At 45.4% G+C, this 21033-nt stretch overlaps 2 protein-coding genes across 2 annotated transcripts; both read right to left on the bottom strand.

The window, feature by feature from the left end:
• Positions 1 to 2716: 2716 nt before the first annotated feature.
• On the bottom strand, positions 2717 to 4901 carry lim2.2 (lens intrinsic membrane protein 2.2; the record flags this gene model as incomplete). Its single annotated transcript, XM_084472912.1, has 4 exons — positions 4499 to 4901; positions 3896 to 4036; positions 3216 to 3350; positions 2717 to 2787 (listed from the first exon to the last, which is right to left on the bottom strand). Exons 1-4 carry the CDS (start codon positions 4674 to 4676, stop codon positions 2717 to 2719), a joined length of 525 nt encoding a protein of 174 aa, XP_084329038.1. The 5' UTR covers positions 4677 to 4901.
• A 3662-nt stretch (positions 4902 to 8563) lies between these two features.
• Positions 8564 to 19595, bottom strand: LOC311353075 (WD repeat-containing protein 47-like; the record flags this gene model as incomplete). Its single annotated transcript, XM_084472911.1, has 15 exons — positions 8564 to 8712; positions 9495 to 9713; positions 10152 to 10283; positions 10698 to 10868; positions 11216 to 11388; positions 13930 to 14093; positions 14402 to 14471; positions 14716 to 14934; positions 15506 to 15690; positions 15912 to 16008; positions 16323 to 16819; positions 17247 to 17555; positions 18469 to 18553; positions 18816 to 18899; positions 19438 to 19595. 15 exons carry the CDS (start codon positions 19593 to 19595, stop codon positions 8564 to 8566), a joined length of 2712 nt encoding a protein of 903 aa, XP_084329037.1.
• Positions 19596 to 21033: the final 1438 nt, after the last annotated feature.

Raw genomic sequence — 21033 nt, 5'->3', positions numbered from 1 at the left:
TGATTTAATTATCTTTAATGATCGATGCTCGTGGGTTTAATTCCCCACCACTCTTGACCGAGGCTTCTGACGCACAAGCTCAGTGAGACTGAAGCACGCTAGCTGGAGCTCAGCCGGTTCTATGTTAGACAACCTGTCTTGATGACCATTTGGCCCGGGACAGCAGTTGTCGTTCTAACACTATCATCAAGCTCGTCGCTGATACTTTATCCATGCAACGATAGTGTTCAGTTTTAGGAAACGGGGAGGGGAGGCAACGTACAGGCCTCCATGGTTCTGATCAAGGCCCTGGGGCATTTTAACCGGGATGTTCATAATATGACACCGATAGTGTGTGTGTGTGTGTGTGTGTGTGTGTGTGTGTGTGTGTGTGTGTGTGTGTGTGTGTGTGTGTGTGTGTGTGTGTGTGTGTGTGTGTGTGTGTGTGTGTGTGTGTGTGTGTGTGTGGCGCTTGTGATATCATTTTTAGCCACCTGAAATGGGACCAGATCCTTTTTAGATTTCTAAACTATGAAAACCACACTGTTACTGTGAGGTCGGAGGTTTCAACAAAAGAAAAAAATGTGGTGGTCCAAAAAACAATTTCAATATGCAACAAGTGATTATGCATGTATAGATCTAACAAAAAAAAGAAAGTCTTTTCTATCGTGTCGTTGTTTTTAAATTGAAGTTGGCAAGTCTTGACAAGGAATGGTGAGGCTGAAGAAGCTGTGCACTTTAATGAGGCGTGTGATTCGCCCGTCCTGATCCCAAAAACGTCACATCTGGGCAGGAGGGGGCGGCGGTGTGTCCTGTGTTTATTTTTCTTTTCTTTCTTTTATTTCTTTTGTTTCTTGAATTTGCTAAGACATTGTTTTTTTTTCCTTTTCTTTTTTTTTTTTCCTTCGCTTTTTAAATTATTTGTCACTCAGGGGAGGTGGGTGCTGACGTCGATGAGGGATTTGGGGGTTCACTCCTAGCACCTCACCTTTTGTCAACGACCTGACGGTCTGATTCTACCCTCCGGGCTAAATGCACTCTACATTCACCCTTGACCCCCTCGCCCGGGTACGAAGCTCTAAATGAGAGCCTTGTCCTCGCCGATCACTGTGGGGGGGTGGGGGGGCTCTCAGCACTTTGTCTGCTTTATCTGTTCATCTTTTATGTAACTTCATTTTTACACGTCTCGGATCCTGCACCACCGCATGACTTTTAAATCCGTTGTGTCCCCCCCCCCCCCCCCCCCGGTGCAATACGAAAGTACTGAAATCGAATCCTGACTAAAAGAAACGGGTGTACATTCACCCAGTGATGTTGCTCAGAGGCCACATCATACTCTGGGTAAGCGATGTCATATGGTGCAGTACTGTCGGTTCTTAAAACATCAACCCCGCCCTCCCACTAGGTGGCATGGGGTCAGCGCACACAAATCACTGCCCTCAAAGAACGCAATGCAAGGAACTCCACAACGGGGGCAGTATGGGATTTTTTGCACTATTCAAAGTGTTGTTAACAAATTATTTGTACCAATTTTGTTGTCTTTAATTCTATGGTCCTATTTAGATATATATTTATTTGCATTATGTCATGCAAAGTGGTCTCTGTGAGATGGCTTTGTTGTTTAAAATAAATCAAGTGTTGCAAGAATTACATTATGCTTTGTGTGTGTGTGTGTGTGAGAAAGTAGTGGATCTTACTCTTTACTAATCTTTACAAAGCGATTGGCCATGCAGTACAAATAGGCCGATTGGTTATGACACTGGGAACTATGCACTCATCTTTACACAAACTCCAGTGGATTTCTGGACCCAGACTGTAATGCGTGAGAGAATTTGTTAAACATGAGCGAGCTGGATCGGTCTGGTTCCCAGGTTAGACAATTTGAATACTTTACACAAAATGTATATCAACTGGAAAATGTGACACAACAAGGCGATACACGTTTCTTACTCGTAAAAGAAGGAAATGTTTTTTTTTATTCGTTCAAACTTCTGGAATTCATATTCTGAAAAGAATTTGCATTATTTAAGCCTTTGAATCTACTGAGAAATTGGTGACCAGTTTATTGGTGGCAGTTGACATTTATTTTTTTTCTAAATGTAGTTCCAGAGAGTCAGAGCTGTAATTAGAGATGTCATGACCTATAACGAAATGCTAATGTATTCCTGAAAAGTTAGTTCACCATATGACTTGCGATTAGCAGTTAGCTGAGGACATGCAGACTCGAAAAACTGGTCCTTTCAGCACTCTTGACGGCAGCAATGCAATGTTTTTGTTCCGCGTTCCTGGTTCTGTAGGTGAACTGATGATGGACCAGGCTTTCACTTTCCGTATGATTATGAATTATATTTTGTTATTGTATGTCATGTTAGTGTGCATTCTATCAATTTTATTTTTTTTTTTCTGAAATCTGGAAGCACACCTTTTCCATGATGTCAGACGATTTTTAATGACGCGCATTTGGATGGGACACGTGTGTGCTTCGTTCTAGGCCTTCATAGGGGGAGATGTGTTCCTGTGGCGTGTTCTGGTGTACACGTGATTGGGTCATCATTGCTAAACAAACTGAAAGAACTTTCACTTTTGGTTCAATTCGATTACCCAGGAAATCACTCCAGACAAGAATATCCTTTCATCTTTATTCTATTCTAGACAACCTTCAAAGCAGTGACCTTTGATATTTTATTTGCGATGTAGGAGCTAGTTCGTTCAACAGTTGTGCCGCTCCGAGCAGGATTCAGGTGTCCTGGATGTTGGGGGGAGCCGGTTCCCCCACGGTTTTCTGGTACGCACAGAGCTGGAACGCGCCTGTCCACACGGAGCAGGAAAGACGGTAAGAGACATCATATCCACACGATCTATCAGTCTGAAGGACCAGGAGGCCTTACAGTCTGAAGTTACATTTCTTGTGTCAATGAAAACAAGAGAAGGTGAATCCACCCACAAAGAAACTATAATGCCATGAAACCCAGACAAACTCTCAAAGTATAAAGACGAGTATTGTAATATATATTTTTCTTTGCAACCTTTTCCATCATCCCATAGCTAACTTTTCCCCCAGTTCAGTTTTAGATGATGGATGTTATTTATAAGTGTTCCATGGCTCTTCTCAATGCTGTGGAATGCTCCGTTCACTTGCATGGGCCTTCACGACTTTTCCTGAGTTTTGCCAGGAATGTTAATGAACATACATGTGACTCTCATAATAATCTGAAATACATATTTATCTGTTTCACCTGCAGCGAATGACAGAATGATGGCCACCCAGCCTGTGATGTAGGACCAGGAGAAGCGCCAGTCCATGAACCTCTTGCCAAAGAACGTGACCGTCACACCAGTGTAAATAGCCAAGGCCAGCAGGGCCAGGAACCCTGGGGATCAGGAAACAAACAGCCCAACACTTCAATAAATAGCCCACGCCATGCATGAAAGTGTGCCATAGGTTAACTACACAGTGGCCTCACGCCATTCCTTTGTTTTGTGTTGAATGTTGCTGTGGGACAATGCCAAACGTAACACTCCTTCAATATGGAATGAAATCTGTCAAGATAATATAGGCTGCATTGTCACCTTTAATGCATTCAAATGTTTGCATGTGAACTTGAACCCATTATAATTTTACATTGGAACAGTGTAGAGATAATCAGAAAAGTGTGATGCAAGTTTGACCATTTCACCCAGATCAGAAACAATAGAGCTCTATTTTGTTCCACCTTTACACGTAACAAAGGGAGACACTGTGTGTGTCTTTGTGTGTGTGTCTGTGTGAGAGAGAGTGTGTGTGCGCGTATGCACATGCATGCGTTGGTGTGCGTGTATGCCTGCGTATGAGCGTTTGTGCACGTGCATGCGTGCATGTGTCTGCGTGTGCGTGCGTCTGCGTGTGCGTGCGTCTGCGTGTGCGTGCGTGTGTCACCTGAGAGGATCAGGGCGATGCCCCCAGTGCGGACCCTCCTGCTCTTGGTGCCGTTGGCGAAGGCGCTGAGGCCCAGCACCACGCCCGCGAAGCAGCTCAGCACGGCCAGCAGCATGAAGGCCCGGGTGGCGTCCCAGAAGGCTGAGGCACACACATGGAACCCAAAGGTCGTACTTCAACCATTGGTCAAACACAGGTGAACCCTATGAACACTCTTCACTGTCTGTCTCGTGTGTGTCTGTGTGTTGTACACCCGTCACTATCCTTCCCGTGTGTGTGTGTGTGTGTTGTACACTTCACAATCAGCTTCCTTCCTGTGTGTGTGTGTGTGTGTGTTGTACACTTCACAATCAGCTTCCTTCCTGTGTGTGTGTGTGTGTGTGTCCGTGTGTTGTATAAACATCACTATCCTTCGCGTGTGTGTGTGTGTTGTGCACCCATAACTATCCTTCCTGTGTGTGTGTGTGTGTGTGTTGTATGTGGCCTTCCCTCAAACACAAGCTGGCCGCCACAACACCACATCCGGTGAATATGGTTGACGGAGATTGATCGACCAATACGTCGATCCACCAATAGAATCGCCGGCGACTCGCGCTGACTCACCGACTGTCATGGTGTGGGCGTGGCACTTGTGATTGATGCAGAATCTCCAGAGCCCCTGATTGGCCGAGCTGCCCGAGTAGCGGTACTGCATCCAGAAGTCGGTCACCGTGGAGACGATGAGGAGCACCAGGGACACCACCCCGCAGAGCGTGCCCCCTCCGGCTAGCGTGTAGAGCATCGAGGAGAAGCTTCGGCAGGCGCTGACCTCCTGGAAAACAACTGGGGAGCAGGTCAAAGGTCATACGGGATTTCTATAAAGGGTATGCAAAATTCTCTACAGAACCCCCTTTTCCATAATCCTTCAGTTGTTAACGTCGCCCCAATTAACACTTTTAGGCAATGGATGAAAAATCTCGACCCTTATTACCTATTATTATAATTCTTACTTATTTGTACCAAAATGTTATAGGGCTAACGTTACAAGAGTTTGGCTAACGATTCGGTGAAAAGGGAGGAAGTCTGCATTTTTTATGTGCTACTTTACATCTTTATTATTGAATCCATTCGGCTCCTGGAGGGTTTCTCTACGTTTCTCGTATGGTTTCTATGTGGGCATAGTCACACGGCGGCCATCTTGGTTCTGAATGCTAGCTGTGGTCTCGGGAACCAAGATGGCGGCTAGGTGAATAAGGCCCATTCTCTTTATATCTAGGCATACTTAAACCAATTCCATGCACGAGATGGCTGGACTCATTCACAGGGCGGTTATTAACTTTGGAGTTGATGGTTCACTATATTATGGTTTTGCATTATATCATATTATATGTTGATGTCGAAATCACGTCAATATGAAAATGACAGAGCCTTCAGGTCTAGTGGTAGTAGAATATTTGTAGTCGGCGAATTTAAATATACATCCGGTCAACGTGAAAAAATAATAAAGTAGCAAAACAAAGGCAACAAAACAGTTTAGCCAACATGGCCTCCTGTCAAAGAGAGTGCTGATAGCACAGATCCATTGTTCTTGACTAAGTCTCTTCAGTGACCCCCTCACTCCTGTCCCGAGGCCCAGCAGCAGAAAAAGTGGTCAGCATTGTTGCTCTGTCACGCACATGCATGCACATGCATGCACATGAGCTGTTGCACTTTTAAAAAAATCAGCAGTTATTTAAAACTACAACACATTGTTGCAGTATTAGTCTTAGCTTTAGGATGGATTCATAACAACTCAAAAGAGAATCTCCCTTCAGTGGTCATAACGTACTCTTAACTTCATGAAGTTATTTTGTAACAGATTTTTTGACGATGTGAAGAACGTATAATGGAATGAAACCCAGACTTAAGTCTCAAAGTATAAAGATGATTATTCTAATATACACCAATGTCTACACACCCTTTTCCATCATCCAATACCTGTTAATATTTCCGAAGGTCACAATTCTAGACGATAGGTATTATTTTTAAGGAATCTCGACCCGTGAGATCTGACCTTTTTCCAAGGAAAATCGTATGACATTACACAAGTTTTGCCAGAAATTGAGTTAAAACAAGAAGAATGGTTTTGGGGTACCTTAGTGTTGCTAGGTGAGCTGCTGTCTCTCCTGTCTCTCCGGGGGTAGTGGCTGGACGTTGGGGGCCTATCCGTTTTATCCCTGTCCCTCCTGCTTCCCATTGTCCAGCCAACAAAAGCGGGAATGATCGAGGGCAGCGTAAAAAATAAAGGTAAATCCCCATCCCCCTCTCTCTCTCTCTCTGTTTCTCTCTGTTTCTCTATCCCGGCTTGTTTAATTACCCACTGTTGGGCTGAACATCTCTCCATCTCCCTCCATCCTCCTTTCCAACCCTCTTCATCATCATCCACATCATCATCATCAGCATCCAGGTCCTCATCTTCCTGCTTGTGTTCTTCCACTCAACCTTTTCCACATCTCTCTGCAGCGGCTCAGGCGATAGATCGGGTTGTCCGGCAACCCGCAAAGTTGCTGGTTTGATCCCAGGCACCGCAGAGCCAAGTGTCCAGGTGTCCCTGAGCATGATACCTCACCCCAACTGCTCCCGATGAGATGGCTATTGCTGTTGACAAGGTGTGTGAACGTGAAGACCAAATTGTAAAGCACTTTGAGTGGCTAGAGTTCAGGAAAGCGTATAAATGCAGTCTCTACTCATTTCTTCTCTGCATCTTTTCTTGAAAGCTGCTCATTGGTTCGGGCAATGCCTGATTGCATCGTGTTCAACCTAGAGGGCAGTTAGGTTAGGGTAGGTATTCCCTCCATCCCACAAACAATTCAGCCCTACACCCCTGGATGGACCCGTTCTGGTAGAAGGAACTGATACTTGGTTCCATTGGTGGCTTCAGAGGATGCGCTGTCATCTGAACTATCCTGGCGCTTCAGGGCTTTGTATGTATACACACAGGTATAACATCTTTCCTCTAAAACTGTTAAATGGGGGAGCATTTACAACTATAGACGGATGGAAAAGGGGGCTGTAGACTTGTATGTCGATGACCTAGAGCCACGGTCTGCTCAAATGGAAACTTTGTTTATTTTACCTGTAAAGTAATCCATCTATTGCATTTGCTTTGTTGTTACTAATTGCTTATTTTGTTAAGGCGTGACAGTGGAAAAATATCAAGTTAGATTAGACAGTTTAAATTATAGATGAAATGGGACAGTACGATTTTTACTACATTTCATTACGTTACACAAAAGCGTCCGCTTCGCCGCTTTTTTCCAATGTGCCTTACGTTATGTTCATTCAACATTGAAGATATACCCCAATTAGTGCTCAAGTGATTGAAGTGCATACAATTTCAAAAAATAAGCAAAGCAACTACTTGCAACTTGCAAGTGTTTCAATATAGAAAGAAGAGATAGAGAATCATTTAATTGAATTAAATACTATTTAGCCAGTACTTTTGGAATCATTTCACAATTCATATAAATATTAATTTATAAAACTACTATATTTAATTCATTCTTTAAATCATATAGTTTTTTCATCAATGCAGTCTTCACAGTTTGAGATATTTCTAAAACAATGGTAAATAACTGAATAAAAATGACCATCACGTTATCAATGTAACCTAGATTTATTTTGCAACCCCTTGTAATATTCATGAACTTTGTCCCCTTTGATTCAGGCCACATGAAGCAACCACACGCGACGTTTCCTCCACAAGAACAGCTATCATAGTACTCAATGGTATGTTTCTATGCATCCAAAGGATAATCAATGGTCTGTATTTGCATTCATTTGTTACATTGTAAGGCAAACAAGTAATGGGATTAAAGCTTTTAAAATAAAATGTCTACTCTTCACCTTTAAGTAAAACAAAGCTATAAGTATTTATAACATTACTTGACATTCTACAGTTGTTTTTTTTAAAACACACGCAATCCATCGCTTTGAGGACAAATATTGAATATTCCAATTAGAAAGCCATGTGTGTCTGAATAGAACTTACTTGGCGATACACAGTAAGGTATTACAAATAGCTAAAGTACAACCCTGTGATTGTGGGGATTCTACATGCAAGTATTATTTCATCCACATTAAACCCTTATTAGACTAGAGATCGGGTCTTGTAAACTGTCTATTAGACCCATTGTTATTTTCATACAGGAAAAGGAAATGCAGTAAAATGGCACAAAGGTTGAGTAAAGGTTCAAATTAGGCAGCAGCATGAGCAGGAACAACAATTGGGGAAAATCCCAAGTACCGCATTGAAAATAAGGTCCAGTTTGCATAATGTAAAACACACACGTGCATACACCCTCACACACGTGCGTACACACACTAAGACAAGCAGTGACATTCAGTGTGTATGTACAGCAGTCCATACTGAAGAGAAAGCTATTACGGTAGGCACATGACTGCAAAAGCACACATACAAGTAGACGAACATAAACACACAAATTCAATGCCTATCACACTTTTTTTTTCTTTAGTGCCATGTTCAATAATTATTTTATTAAATAAAAAATATCCAACGATGAGGTTGTTGTCAGCTAATACAACACACACACAATCTGTAACACACCAAACAACTATCATTGTCTCACACACACACACACACACCTTGTGCTCTAACTATGCTAGGGGCTATGTGCTAGGGGCTATGTGCTAGGGGCCAGCAGTGCGTGCCCAGAGGGCGACCGTCCGGTCTGCGGAGGACGAGACGAAGGCCAGGTCCCGGGTGTGCCAGCGGGACTGGATCACCTTGCCGTCGTGTTCCCCGGCCACGATCTGGGGCAGCGGCTTGGTCAGGTCCCCTGGTGAGGTGGAGGAGGAGCACAGCAGCATGACGTTAGGAACTGTCCTGCAGACCTCAATGCACTCAATGGACAGGTTCTCGTCCAACTTTACTTTCATTGATTAAAAGGTGACATATTATACCACCAGGTGTGAGTGTGATTAAACTGACCTATCTGGCTCTCATCGAGGTGGACGCGCCTGTGATGTCAGAAGAGGCAGATTTTCAAAACGGCTTGTAATGGCTAATCACACTCACACCTGGTGGTATAATATGTCAAATTTAATGTATCCAAATAAGGATAAGGGGTTCATCCGATTATCTTGACTGCATCCCCAACCAACATCTATAACGATGACTTTCATTGCTTTCGCATGACCATGCCTCCTCGCTGACCTCCAGAGGTCACTCACGGAACTACGCCCCCTGATTTGCATGATCCATTACACGTGGTGAAAGCGGTAGGAGTTTAGAGAAGGTGCATGGACAAACTAAACGTTCCACTAACTGGTCCAACGCACGTGGTTACTTGATTTGTATTCTGGTTCCTGTAGACAAAAAGTACCAATAACCATATTGTGAGCACTGCGACATTGGTAAATGGACTGCACTTATATAGCACTTTTGTCCAAAGCACTTTACAATATTGCCTGACATTCACCCATTCGTGCACCGACGGCGGAGTCAACCATGCAAGGCGACACTCAAGGAGGAGCCGGGGATCGAACTAGCAACCTTGCGGTTACCGGCCGACCCGCTCTACTGCCGCCCCATTGGGTCTCTCTGCGCCGCGCGTTGTACCTTGCAGGTCGGTGACGACCACCTTGTTGTCGTAGGAGCCGGTGAGGAGGTAGTGGGCCCCCAGCGAGAAGCGCACCGAGCGCACGTCGCAGCTGTGGGGCCGGTAGGTCTGCACCATGCGGCCCCCGCGCACGTCGTACAGCATGCAGCTGCTGTCCTCCTGGCCCGTTGCTAGGAGACGCCCGCTGGGGTCCACGGCCACCGACGCCACCGCACTTCCTGTTAGGGGGAAGGGAGAGATGGGCTGTGATTGGTTGTAGCTTAGAGAGTTGAGGCAGGCTTTTGTTTAAATAAATATTGTTTGAACATTTTAAAAGACTTGATTCAATTATTGGAGTAAACCAGGATTCACCGAGTAAATGTTTGGTTATGTTCACCTTAACTCTCCATGTACATAATGAGTGTCCACTGAAACCACAGAAAAGGCTTTTCAAGTGGACTTGCTCTTGATCATACATTACATGACTATAAATCTTGTCTTTAATTTGTGCCGCCCCAATTAAGGTTTTGGTAACTCTTTTGAAAAGGTAAAATATGAAAGGAGTGTGTCCCTTACTGTGATTAATAATTTTTTGTGAACAGCAGCTGAGACAAGACAATTTTCTTTGTAAATCAAGCAAGAGTTCGACCAGGAACGACGAGCTGAGAGGGCCTCACCAGAGCCGTGCAGCGTGGTGCCCACCACCCGCACGCAGCTGGGCACCCGCAGGTCCCAGAAGCGCACCGTCTTGTCCTGGGAGCCCGACGCGATCATCCAGCCGCCCCACGTGTACAGCGACAGGATGTGACCTGGTACGGCGCCACAAAACAAAATGGTGGTCGGGGTAAACATCATATACTTTGCACTGCAGAAAATGCACCACACCCCCCCACACACACACCCACCCACACACACTTTTGTATTTGAAGCAGAGGTTTGGCAACTTGCTTTAGGATGCCTACAAGAAGTTTTCATCTTTTATGTGCCAGGATCATGAATCTTTGTCGTTTTGCTGAGCAGGTCGTGAGTGAGGTGAAGCTATGTTTTGAAATGGTAATCTAAAAGATATCCGTTTCCTTCTCTTTAGCCACGGATTGGCTGAAGTGTTTTTGTACTTTTATTAGTCCCAAGAGATACAGATATAGTATCGGCAAAGACACAGAGTTGATAACACTGCAGTCAATAATACTGCAAATGCAAGGGCCGAGCGTCTGAGCGTGTACCGGTGTGGCCGCTGAGCGCGTGCAGGCCCTGGCCCCGCTGACAGTCCGTGATGTAGATGTTGCAGTCCCCCGCGCCCGCGCTGATCAGCGACGCGCTGCGTGAGCCCCCGCCCTCCATGAAGGCCAGGTCCCGGATGGTCCCGTCGTGCATGCTGAACTCCAGGTCCGGCCCTGCAGCACACACACACACACACACACACAAAACACACATACACACAAAAAACAACAGACACACTTAAAGCGCAGGTAAGGGATGGGATCTTTGGTTGCATACAGGTACGTGGCAGAGATTGGGGATTGAACTCTAAACCTTTCGGCAGGGAAATTAACACCTAAGCCACCACACCACAGTCGCCATCCACGACTGCCAATGTCTCTTTCCTTAATGGGGAAATACTGGTGCCTATTTAGTTTACTGTAACTGATGCATCTAATGGAGGTTTCCTTTATGGAAAGCGAGTCGATACACAGACCCACAGCCAAGAAGACACACACACACAACGGGGCGGCGTCCGTACCTGTGGCATTGCAGGTGTCTGCGTTGAACGGCAGGACTTTGACAAACTTGTCGTTGGAGCCGGTGGCCAGCAGCTGCCCACACTGGCTCCAGGCCACGCAGTAGATGGAGCCCTTGTGGTGCTTGTTCCTCCTAAAGCGAACGACTGGCTGCTTGATCGCCCGGCTCGGGTCGCTGGGAACACACACACACACACACACACACACACACACACACACACACACACACACACACACACACACACACACACACACACACACACACACACACACACACACACACACACACACACACACACACACACACACACACACACACACACACACACACAGCAGAACAGCGATAATTATAGGTCTATGTATGTAGTTTACCGCTATAGATGCAACAAGAGGTCTGTGATGGGAAACGTAAACAGGCGGTCATCTCCGCCAGTTAAACTGATTTAATAATTATTATTAATTATTATTAATTTATTCAAATTAATGTTTTTTTGCAAAACTGAAAACAGACCAGTACATGCCACCATTGTCATTAAAAAAGAGAGGGGCAGTGGAGGGGGGGGATTCAGTTGACTGCAATCTGCAACCTCACCGCTAGTTACAACTAAATTCTACAGTGGCCTTTTGGTGGTAATCTCAAAAATTATGTTTTCTTTGGCGATCCACACACGCCCCGGTTCATAACATTCATAAAACTGCAAACGTGAGGCCTTTCATCAACTGGGCCATAAACTCAATCCCCATTGGGTGCGCTTATTCAGGGATAGATAGAGGATATACTGTATTTGGGACAGGGGTTGCAAATTAGTCTTGACTAGAAACCTGTATGCATGGCATCTATTTTATATTTTATATGAAACAGTGTACACTGTATTTGTCCCTGCTCAAAAAACTTACCTTGAATATGGTCTTTATTCAGGCTACAAATTAAACGTACATAAGACCCAAACCCTTTCTTATAACTTTTTCCCACAAGAAAATATACGTAAAATATATAATTTTAAATGGAAAACTAATGTTATGAAGTATCTTGGTATAAATATACCGAGAAACCTAACTTATATATATAATACAAATTATCACCCTATCATGAAAGAAATTAAAGATAGATTTGGATAGATGGGCTCCTCTAACACTTAGTATGCATAATCAAATAGAGACTATAAAGATGATAATTTTGCCGCGACTGTTGTTTCTTTTCCAATCCCTACCGGTACAGATACAGACTAAACAATTTACTGAATGGAATCGGATGACTTCTAGGTTCATATGGCAGAGTAAGAAACCGAGAGTACGTTTTAAAACACTACAGTTATCCAAAGAAAAGGGAGGCATGTCTCTACCTTGTCTAGAAGGCTATTATAAGGCAGCACAATTACAATATTTAGTTTACTAGTGTATCAATGATTATGAAGCAAAATGGAAAGAACTAGAAATAAACCAACTTGATATCCCCCTTCAATCCTTGCTTGGTGATACAAAGTCTAAGACCATTTATTTTGAAAAATTAAATACATTTACAATGGTTCCTCTCAATATCTGGTTTAAAGAATGTAAGAATCTAAAATTGGAGAGAAACACACGAGTGCTGAGATGGGTTGAACATGATGATGATTTTAAACCAGCACAGCTAGACTTGAGATTTAAACAACTGACCAGGAAGGGCATCACATCATACTGCGTAATTTCGACCAATACAGGCTTAGAAAGCTTCCTACATCTTCAAGAATTCCACAAATTGGACAGACAGGACTTCTACAGATATTTACAGATTAGGCATCATTTTGACAGAAACATTAAAAGATGATAATGCTGATTTGAATCTCATCAAAGTCTTTATTGATGCTTATGGAGGCAAAATCCGTAAGAAACTGGTGTCAAGATTATATTCCTGTTTACAACATTCCAAGAAACACTCTACACTTTATATTAAAACTAATTTGGAGAAGGAAGCAAACATAACCTTAACGGAGGAAGATTAGACATAATATCAGAAATAAAAACCTATTTTGGGCTTTGAGATCAATTTTAATTTTTGCACTGTATATTTAGGTAATATACCAACTGATCTTAACAACCAAGATAAATATCTTCTCAAAATATTACTTGTAGCCGGTAAAAAATCCATCACCAAAAAGTGGCTAAACAAGGAACCACCAACCAAAAGAGTGGTTAGTAATTGTAAAAGAAATATACAAGATGGAAAAGCTTACATTCACCCTTAGACTTTGTATTAATACATTTCAAGTACTGGTTGAAATGGTTATCACATGAGAATATTATTTAGATTAGATTTTCTAAATTACTTTTTACATTTGTGTCTGGTCTGATCGAATTTACACTGGACTTTGAGGCATGCTTCTTGGATAAAAAGAAAAAAAAAAAAAAAAAAAAAGGCCATAAAGAATCGGCCACTTTGGTTTCCTATGCTGGATTTACTTAATTTGGACCCTAATGACTTTATCTGAACTGTGATGACATGCTGGTGATACTTTGATTTTGTGCCCATCCCCTCTTAGGAATACAATGGAGGTAACCCGTAACATGTGTCTTGATTGTAGATGTTAGGCTTTATTATGCCCTGCCTTCGGTGACCTAAATGTTTTATTCTGTTTCCTTTTCCTTTTTTTGTTTGTTTGTTTTATTATTTTTTCTATTATATGTGCTTTATCATAAGAAAAAATAAATAGTTACAAAAAAAACAAAAAAAACTTACCTTGCAGTGAGGGATTCTGGGTAGGCACAGACCCGCAGTGTTTTAGAGTTGGAGCCGACGGCGTAGAGCGCCCCCGAGGGGTGGAAGGCCACGGCGCGGACCGCCTGCGTGTCCTCCAGCTGGTTCACCTTCACATACTGCGGCTTTGACCTGGGCCCCGGTTGCTAGGCGGAGACAGGGAAGTACTAGCCAATCAGCATTAATGGTTGAATGGTCTAGGAGGGCATTTGAACTGCTGATTGACAGTTTGTTCTGAGAATCGCCACAAACACTTGGCGTTGGCTGTTAATACTAATGATAATACTAATATATACTCAATATAATATACTCATCTCAAATGAGTAAAGAAATCATACATTTTCTCAAACCCCACATGAAGGGGTTTATCTCCAAAGAAGATTTCACGGTATTAATATACATATTAGTTTAGTTATATTTAGTTATATATTATTCATTTGTAAAATGACCTTACTTCTTCCGATGCGTTTCGTGTGGCTAAATCCTCCGGAGCAGCTGAAGAGGTGGACTTTGTCCTCTCTGCCCTGATGGTTCAGAACAACACAAATATAAACAAGAAAAATACACAATTACTCTTTTAGAATAGTCAGAAAGTTAGAGAGAACTCATATTACGATAGATCACAAAAGGCCAACACCTGTGGACTGTGTATTGTAATATAAACAGGGGTCCTTATTATTCATACATTATAACATGTCAAAGGAAGAATGCTAAAACCTAAACATAAACCTGGTGTTAATTCGCCGCACATTTCCCACAGACTCTTACGTTTGCGCTCCGAGGATGGGCGACTCGATGAAGGAGGGTCTGCCCACGTGACAGCTGGTGCTCAGGGGCGAGCTGCTGACGGGCTTCTCCTGGGCCGAGGCCCCTGCCTCTGGGGGGTCCGGTCCCCCGTTCCAGTGCGCGGGGGCCAGACGCCCGACCCCGGCCTCGTCGCCGCAGGGGTCGATGACCGCGTTCATCTCCTCCAGCTTCTGGATGGACCTGGAGAGGAACAGCAGGACGGTCTAGCGCCTTTATTGTTCTCAACCTTTATTGAGAAGGTGTTGCGTTGCTCATGAGGGCGTCTAGGAGTCTACCTGCAGAGAAGGGTGTCTAGAGCAGTGGTGTACTTTGGGGTACTTTGTAGTACTCAGAAAAATAAAAAAAGAATAAAATAAAAAGCAAGTTTCCAATTCTGAAAGCTAAACAATGGAAGGGTTTAGTTTGAGAACCACTGGTACTTCTTGGGCCCTTTCACACATGGCAATGCATTGCCGGAATAGATGGGCCAAGGGACAGTCCAGCAGATATGCGACACTTCCGGGACATTTCTGGGATTGACTGCATGTGTGAACCGGGGTTAGATGTCTACCTGTGGAAGGGAGGATTCTAGGGGTCTCTGTATTGGAGGAAGGAGTCTAGGGGTCTACCTATTGGAGGAAGAGACTCTAGTGACTCTAAGAGAGATTCTAGGGGGTCTACCTATTGAAGGCCGGCATCTACCTGTGGAAGGAAGGATTCTAGGGGTCTACCCGTGGGATGAAGGTATCTGTCTGCTGGAGATGTGGTCTACCTGCTCAGGAAGGTCTCGGTGAGGTTGCGCTGGTCCCCATGGGGGGTCTCGTGGGGCTTGACCCCGCCCTCCAGCAGCATCTGCTGGTACAGCTGCTTCTGCTGCTGCTTCTGCTCCAGGTGCTGCTGCACGCGCAAGCGCTGCCGGTGGTACTCCTCCTGGACCTGGTCCACACACTCCCCGCGCTGGGGTAACACACACATACACACGCACAGGTTAACACACGCACAGGTTAACAAACACACACACACACACACACACACACACAGGTTAACACAAGCACACACACGCATGCATGTGCATAAACATATACACACTCAAATGCATGCACAGCCCCCCCCCGCCCCCCCCCCCCCCAGAAAACAGTGACAACAACACCAGGTTTTTTTTTTTTGTTTCTTATTACCTCTTCCCGGTCGGCACTACAGGGTGTCCCACTGTCTTTCGCAGGGGCTAGAGGGGTGCGCACAGAGTTTGAACCCTCTAGGCCCTGTGGGTGCCTCCTGAAGGGAAGATAAATAAAGAAATACATTAAATCCAGCTTCATCTCAACAGTAGTATAACTCAAGTGTTCATAGTCAAAGTGGCAGGGTAACACTGATCTACTTTGACTATAGATAAACATTTGGAGACCTGACAATTACAAAGTTAGTAATTCGGTAATTGTCCAGTAGGTGGAGCCATACAGCTAACAAAGAAACATGATCAGGGGACGGTTTTTCCATTTACTATTATACTATGAAGGAATTTAAGAGAGGCTTTTATCCAGAGAAATTTACTGATTTTTTTGTCATAAAGGAGCAGGGAGGTGCCTCACCTCTCGGGCGAGTCGTCCAGCTGATGCACATGGCGCTCCACCATGCTGCGGCTCATCTCCTCCTCCTCCGCCCCGCCCCCGCCGCCCCCGCCGCCGCCTCCCCCTCTCCGCCGCCGCCCGCCGCCCCCCTGCACCGCCGCCAGCCCGTGGCTCAGCCCGTCCAGTGCCGGGTTGAGCGAGCGCGACATGTATCCGTCGGCCGACTGCGGCCGCTGGCGGTGGGGGTGGAGGCCGGGCGGGGAGGCCGGGCCCCAGGGCGAGAGCCGCTGGAGGAGGGGCGCCAGCAGGTCGGCGTGGCCCGCCCGCCGCGGCTTGGCCAGCCGCTCCACGGCGATGTTCAGCGTCTTCTGCTGAAAGGCGCGGGAGAAGGCGCCCGGCGGCAGGTTCTGCAGCCAGGAGAGCAGCGACAGGTCCAGCTCGTCGCAGCCGTTGCCGCACAGCACGTCCACGCCCAGGAGCACCTCGCCCTCCGAGATCTCCTCCCCCGTCGCCTTGCTCTGTCCGGGGGTGGGGGGGGGGGGGGGGGAGGGAACGGGAGGGAAGTCAGTCAGCGCCTGAAGGATAACCTCGCGTTCAGACTGTAGCAAACGTTGCACATCTAGGTGGACACGCCCACCTGTGATTGGGTCATAACAGACAGATTTTCGACAGATGCTTGTAACGGCTAATCACACTACACCTGGTGGCATGTCATGGGACCTTTAACTATTGAATTGTAAAATAGAAAAAAAAAAAAAAACGTTTGCATATCGTGTTCCATTACATCGCGATGTCGGTTTGAATGCAATTTCAGCCCCACACACACACACACACACACACACACACACACACACACACACACACACACACACACACACACACACACACACACACACACACACACACACACACACACACACACACACGGCTCTCCGGCGCCCTCACCTGGCAGAACTCCACGCAGCACTCGTACAGGATGCCCTTGATGAGCAGCTGGAAGAGGCGGTTGCCGCTGGCCCGGAAGCCCGCCTCGCTCAGCTTGCGGTCGGCGGGGATGAACTCGGCCACCATGGGGCAGCACTCCTCGAAGCAGTGGACGCGCGCCGTGCTGGCGTTCCAGTCCTTGAACTCGGCGTGGTGGGTGAGCCGTGGCAGGGTGAGCAGCAGACACAGCTTGCTGTAGTCCTCCCGGCTGGGGCAGTGGTCCTCCAGGGAGTGGAGGCAGCGCACCGCCTGCTGCATGCTCAGCTCCAGCTGACGGACGACAGGATGGAGACGGTCAACGTTAAAGGCCGAAGGTTCAATGATTAGAATGAAGTCAGGCTAGTTTGACTGACATATGCTTATTTTACTATTTGGGATTGGACTACTATGGTTATTAATAATAGATACCATATGAAACAATTATCGTCAATATTATCTTGGATAGTATTTGAATATTCCTGAATATGTTACGTAACACTGTCCTGTACTTGCTGCTGGGGCACCTCCATTTCCCATCTGGGATCAATAAAGTATTAACTTTATGTATCTCTTGTGTAATATGAACTCTAAATGGTCCATAGGTACTATGTACTTGTCACTAGTCATGTAGCAAATGCTTCAATCCAAAAGGGACTACCATTGATTTCCGATACACATTATTAAGAAGCATGGTAAAGATTAGGGAATTTTTCTCTACCACGCCTACAGGCTAGGCTGAAAACATTGGGAATTGAACACTGGGGTCGACTCCTTTTCGGCTGGGGGTCAAACCCCCTTTCCCCTGCACACTCTACCAAAGGTAACGATGAGTTAAACGGGTCGGGGCAGCCAGCACAGCTCTATGCAGCTCGACTGGAGCATCGAAGGACAACATGCCCTGCTCAAGGGCACTTCAATGAAGTCGCTGCTCTCCTTCCTCTGTTGCTGTTAGCCAGCAAAATTGTTAAGCGCACCAGTATGCTGACAGTGGAATGCTGACAATGGGCTTTTTACAAACACTAGCCTGCTGTAATCATCGTTCCTGGAAGGACTTGGTATGATGCAGCGTGCATCTGAATGAATGTGAGTGTTTTCTGTGTGCCTGCATGTGTTCCTGCATGTGTGGGAGTGTGAGTGTACATGCGCGTGCAGATTTGACTTTAAACGGTGTGTAATGGGGTAAATCTTGCAGGGTTTGCAGTACATTGTGAGGGTCCTCCGCTGCTGACATGGCGTTATTCACACACAGAGCCTCCAGGAACTTCTGCTTCAGGATGATGTACCGAAACCTGGCAGAAGAACACATACAGATACACATTTACAGATACTTGTAGCAAGGGTAATTTGTATGGATTCTTCTATTTCTATTGATTTTGCTTTCGTTTAATTCTGTTGAGAATGCATGAGAATTATTTATTAGTCATGTGAGATGAGGGATCTGTGTTGTTTACAAGTATCTGCTCAACCCTCAGGCAATGTTACAGTAACAATATGCAACTCAAACCACACAGCATCCCCTGTAATACTACAAACTTGTGATTACTTTGTTACCTTTTCTTGTCAAACTTCTCCATGCCTTCCAACGGTTGAATGAACTGCATCACCTCATCCCATTGGCCGTCTAGAATGAGTTGCCTGGTAAAATGAGCCAATCGTCATTCAGTATTCAAGTGGTTTTATAGGGAGAGGGGTAGAAAGTAGATGCCACACATGTAAAGTTATGTGTGGCGCTTTACAAGAAAAGTGTAAAAACAAAAACACAAAACCTTCTTGACAAACATATGGTTTGTTTTGGTATCAGAGAAACTCTGCACATAGGTAAGTGTACGTATTATGTAAAGACAACTCTAAAGGGAGGAAACACTACATAATGAAAGTGATCTTGTCCAACTGTCCAAAAGTACACACTGTAGTAGTAAAGAGGAATAAATAAGAAGATTGGGGAGGCAGGACAGTCGGGAGGAGGGTTAGACTCCTTGCCGAAGGTTCAAGGTCCCATTACCTGCTCCTTAATTACATGTTTCCAAATTCACTGAAAGCCACTTTTGCTAAAAGCTAAATAACTCAAGCGTACAGTGGTGAATCCTGTAGTGCTACCATACCATGTTCTGACGGTACCATCTAGCTCTTCCTGTAACAACAACATCAACCACCTCAGTGACCCCGCGCTGACCTCAGGAAGAGCATGTCGTCGGAGTACAGTCCGTTGATGACACCGCTCTCCTTCTCCAGTGCCAGCATGCCGATGTGCAGCTTCCTGCTGCTCAGAAAGTCCAGCATCAGCTTCACCACCTCCGCCTCCTTGATGCTGATGGTCTCCTCTGCCGTCATGGTTACGGGGTCACCAGGGGGGTCACGGTCACTGGCTAAGGGGAGGGTGTGACAGGAAGAGAGGTGATTGATTGTAGGGGTGAAGGTGTGTGAGGGAGTGAGCCAGTGAGATAGTGAGGGAGTGTGATTAATAAACTATAACAAATTTAAATTGACAGATAACACTGCTATTAATGTAACAATGCTATCTTAAATCTTTGTTCCGCTAAACATAATTAGTTATGGATCAGTGAATTCTGCACTTGTTCATGTTCTGTGTGTGTGTGTAATTGTTTACAAGTTGGAAAAAAAACGACAGAACATTTTGTGCCACCCAGATGAGGCTTGTGAAATTGTTAAAATATTATCATTAAACTGCTGTAAATTCATTATAACGCAATGTCATTTAAGAATATATGTCTAGGTCATCACCACCAGACATCTCTCGATGCAGGTCTAGGCAGTGTGAAGGGCTTTAGTGTATCGCAGCACCATTCTTCCAGATGGCCCGTCCTCACCTCATTAGAAAACACTATGTGCTCGTTTTTTAGGTAGGCCTGCCTGGGTACCTGGACAGACGGTGGGATATCTGCAACACGGGTGCATTTGCCGGTGTCCGCAACTCGTTGCATCCTCTCTGGCGTGATACAACACTAACATGACAACCAGCCAGAAGCTTGCAGCCAGAGCCTTGCAGCAAAATATGCCTTAATTGCACGTAATCGATGCCGCACAGACAGCAATAATCTACACATATGCCGGCCGATGCATTAGCAGGTAAGCCCACACGACGTGGCCACAGCCGCTCACCACGCCACCCCAAACGTGAAGCACCCACAATTTAAAACTCACTCACCTGTCAATCCTCAACGATAACGAACGCATGCATACGAATCAGCTTCCGCACCATATGTGCATTTCTTGCTCGGGAATCAATTCATTCGTAGGTATTTAACAGCGCATGTGTGTGTGTGCAGTCAAAACCTCGGATGTCCGAGAACATACCCCACTGTTCTACCGCATTTCTTGTACACAAGCCACACGGTTGCTAAGAGCGGACACCACCCGTTCACACTGGTGGCGGTGCCGGACGCGCCGCTCACCGCTATGGCGGCAGAGTGCGCTGGAGAGACTAACTTCATTTTGAGTGGTGCTTCTGCTGGCATGCTGCGCTGACATGCTGTAGTAGGACCTACAGGAGTAACAGCAATCATTATTTTGTCATTAATTCAGCTGTAGGTGAATTAAGAACATGGTTGTAGCTGTTGTCATGAAGAAATAGTGTAGGCCTACTTGTTGGCTTCTTGACCCAGACATCGTGTACAAGCCCATTACTTTTAGGATTGATGAGTATTTGATCGTGAGAAAACATAGTTTTACCGCGAGTGAGTTAATAGAATGAATGAATGCGGGTGATGCTTGGTGCGCGTGTGTGTGCGCGCCCATCTGTCTAAACACA

The sequence above is a fragment of the Micromesistius poutassou genome, assembly GCF_964030765.1.
Source record: "Micromesistius poutassou genome assembly, chromosome: 9".
Classification (NCBI taxonomy): Eukaryota; Metazoa; Chordata; class Actinopteri; order Gadiformes; family Gadidae; genus Micromesistius; species Micromesistius poutassou.
Note: the sequence above shows the minus strand (reverse complement) of the source record. Positions and strands in the feature narration are given on the sequence as shown.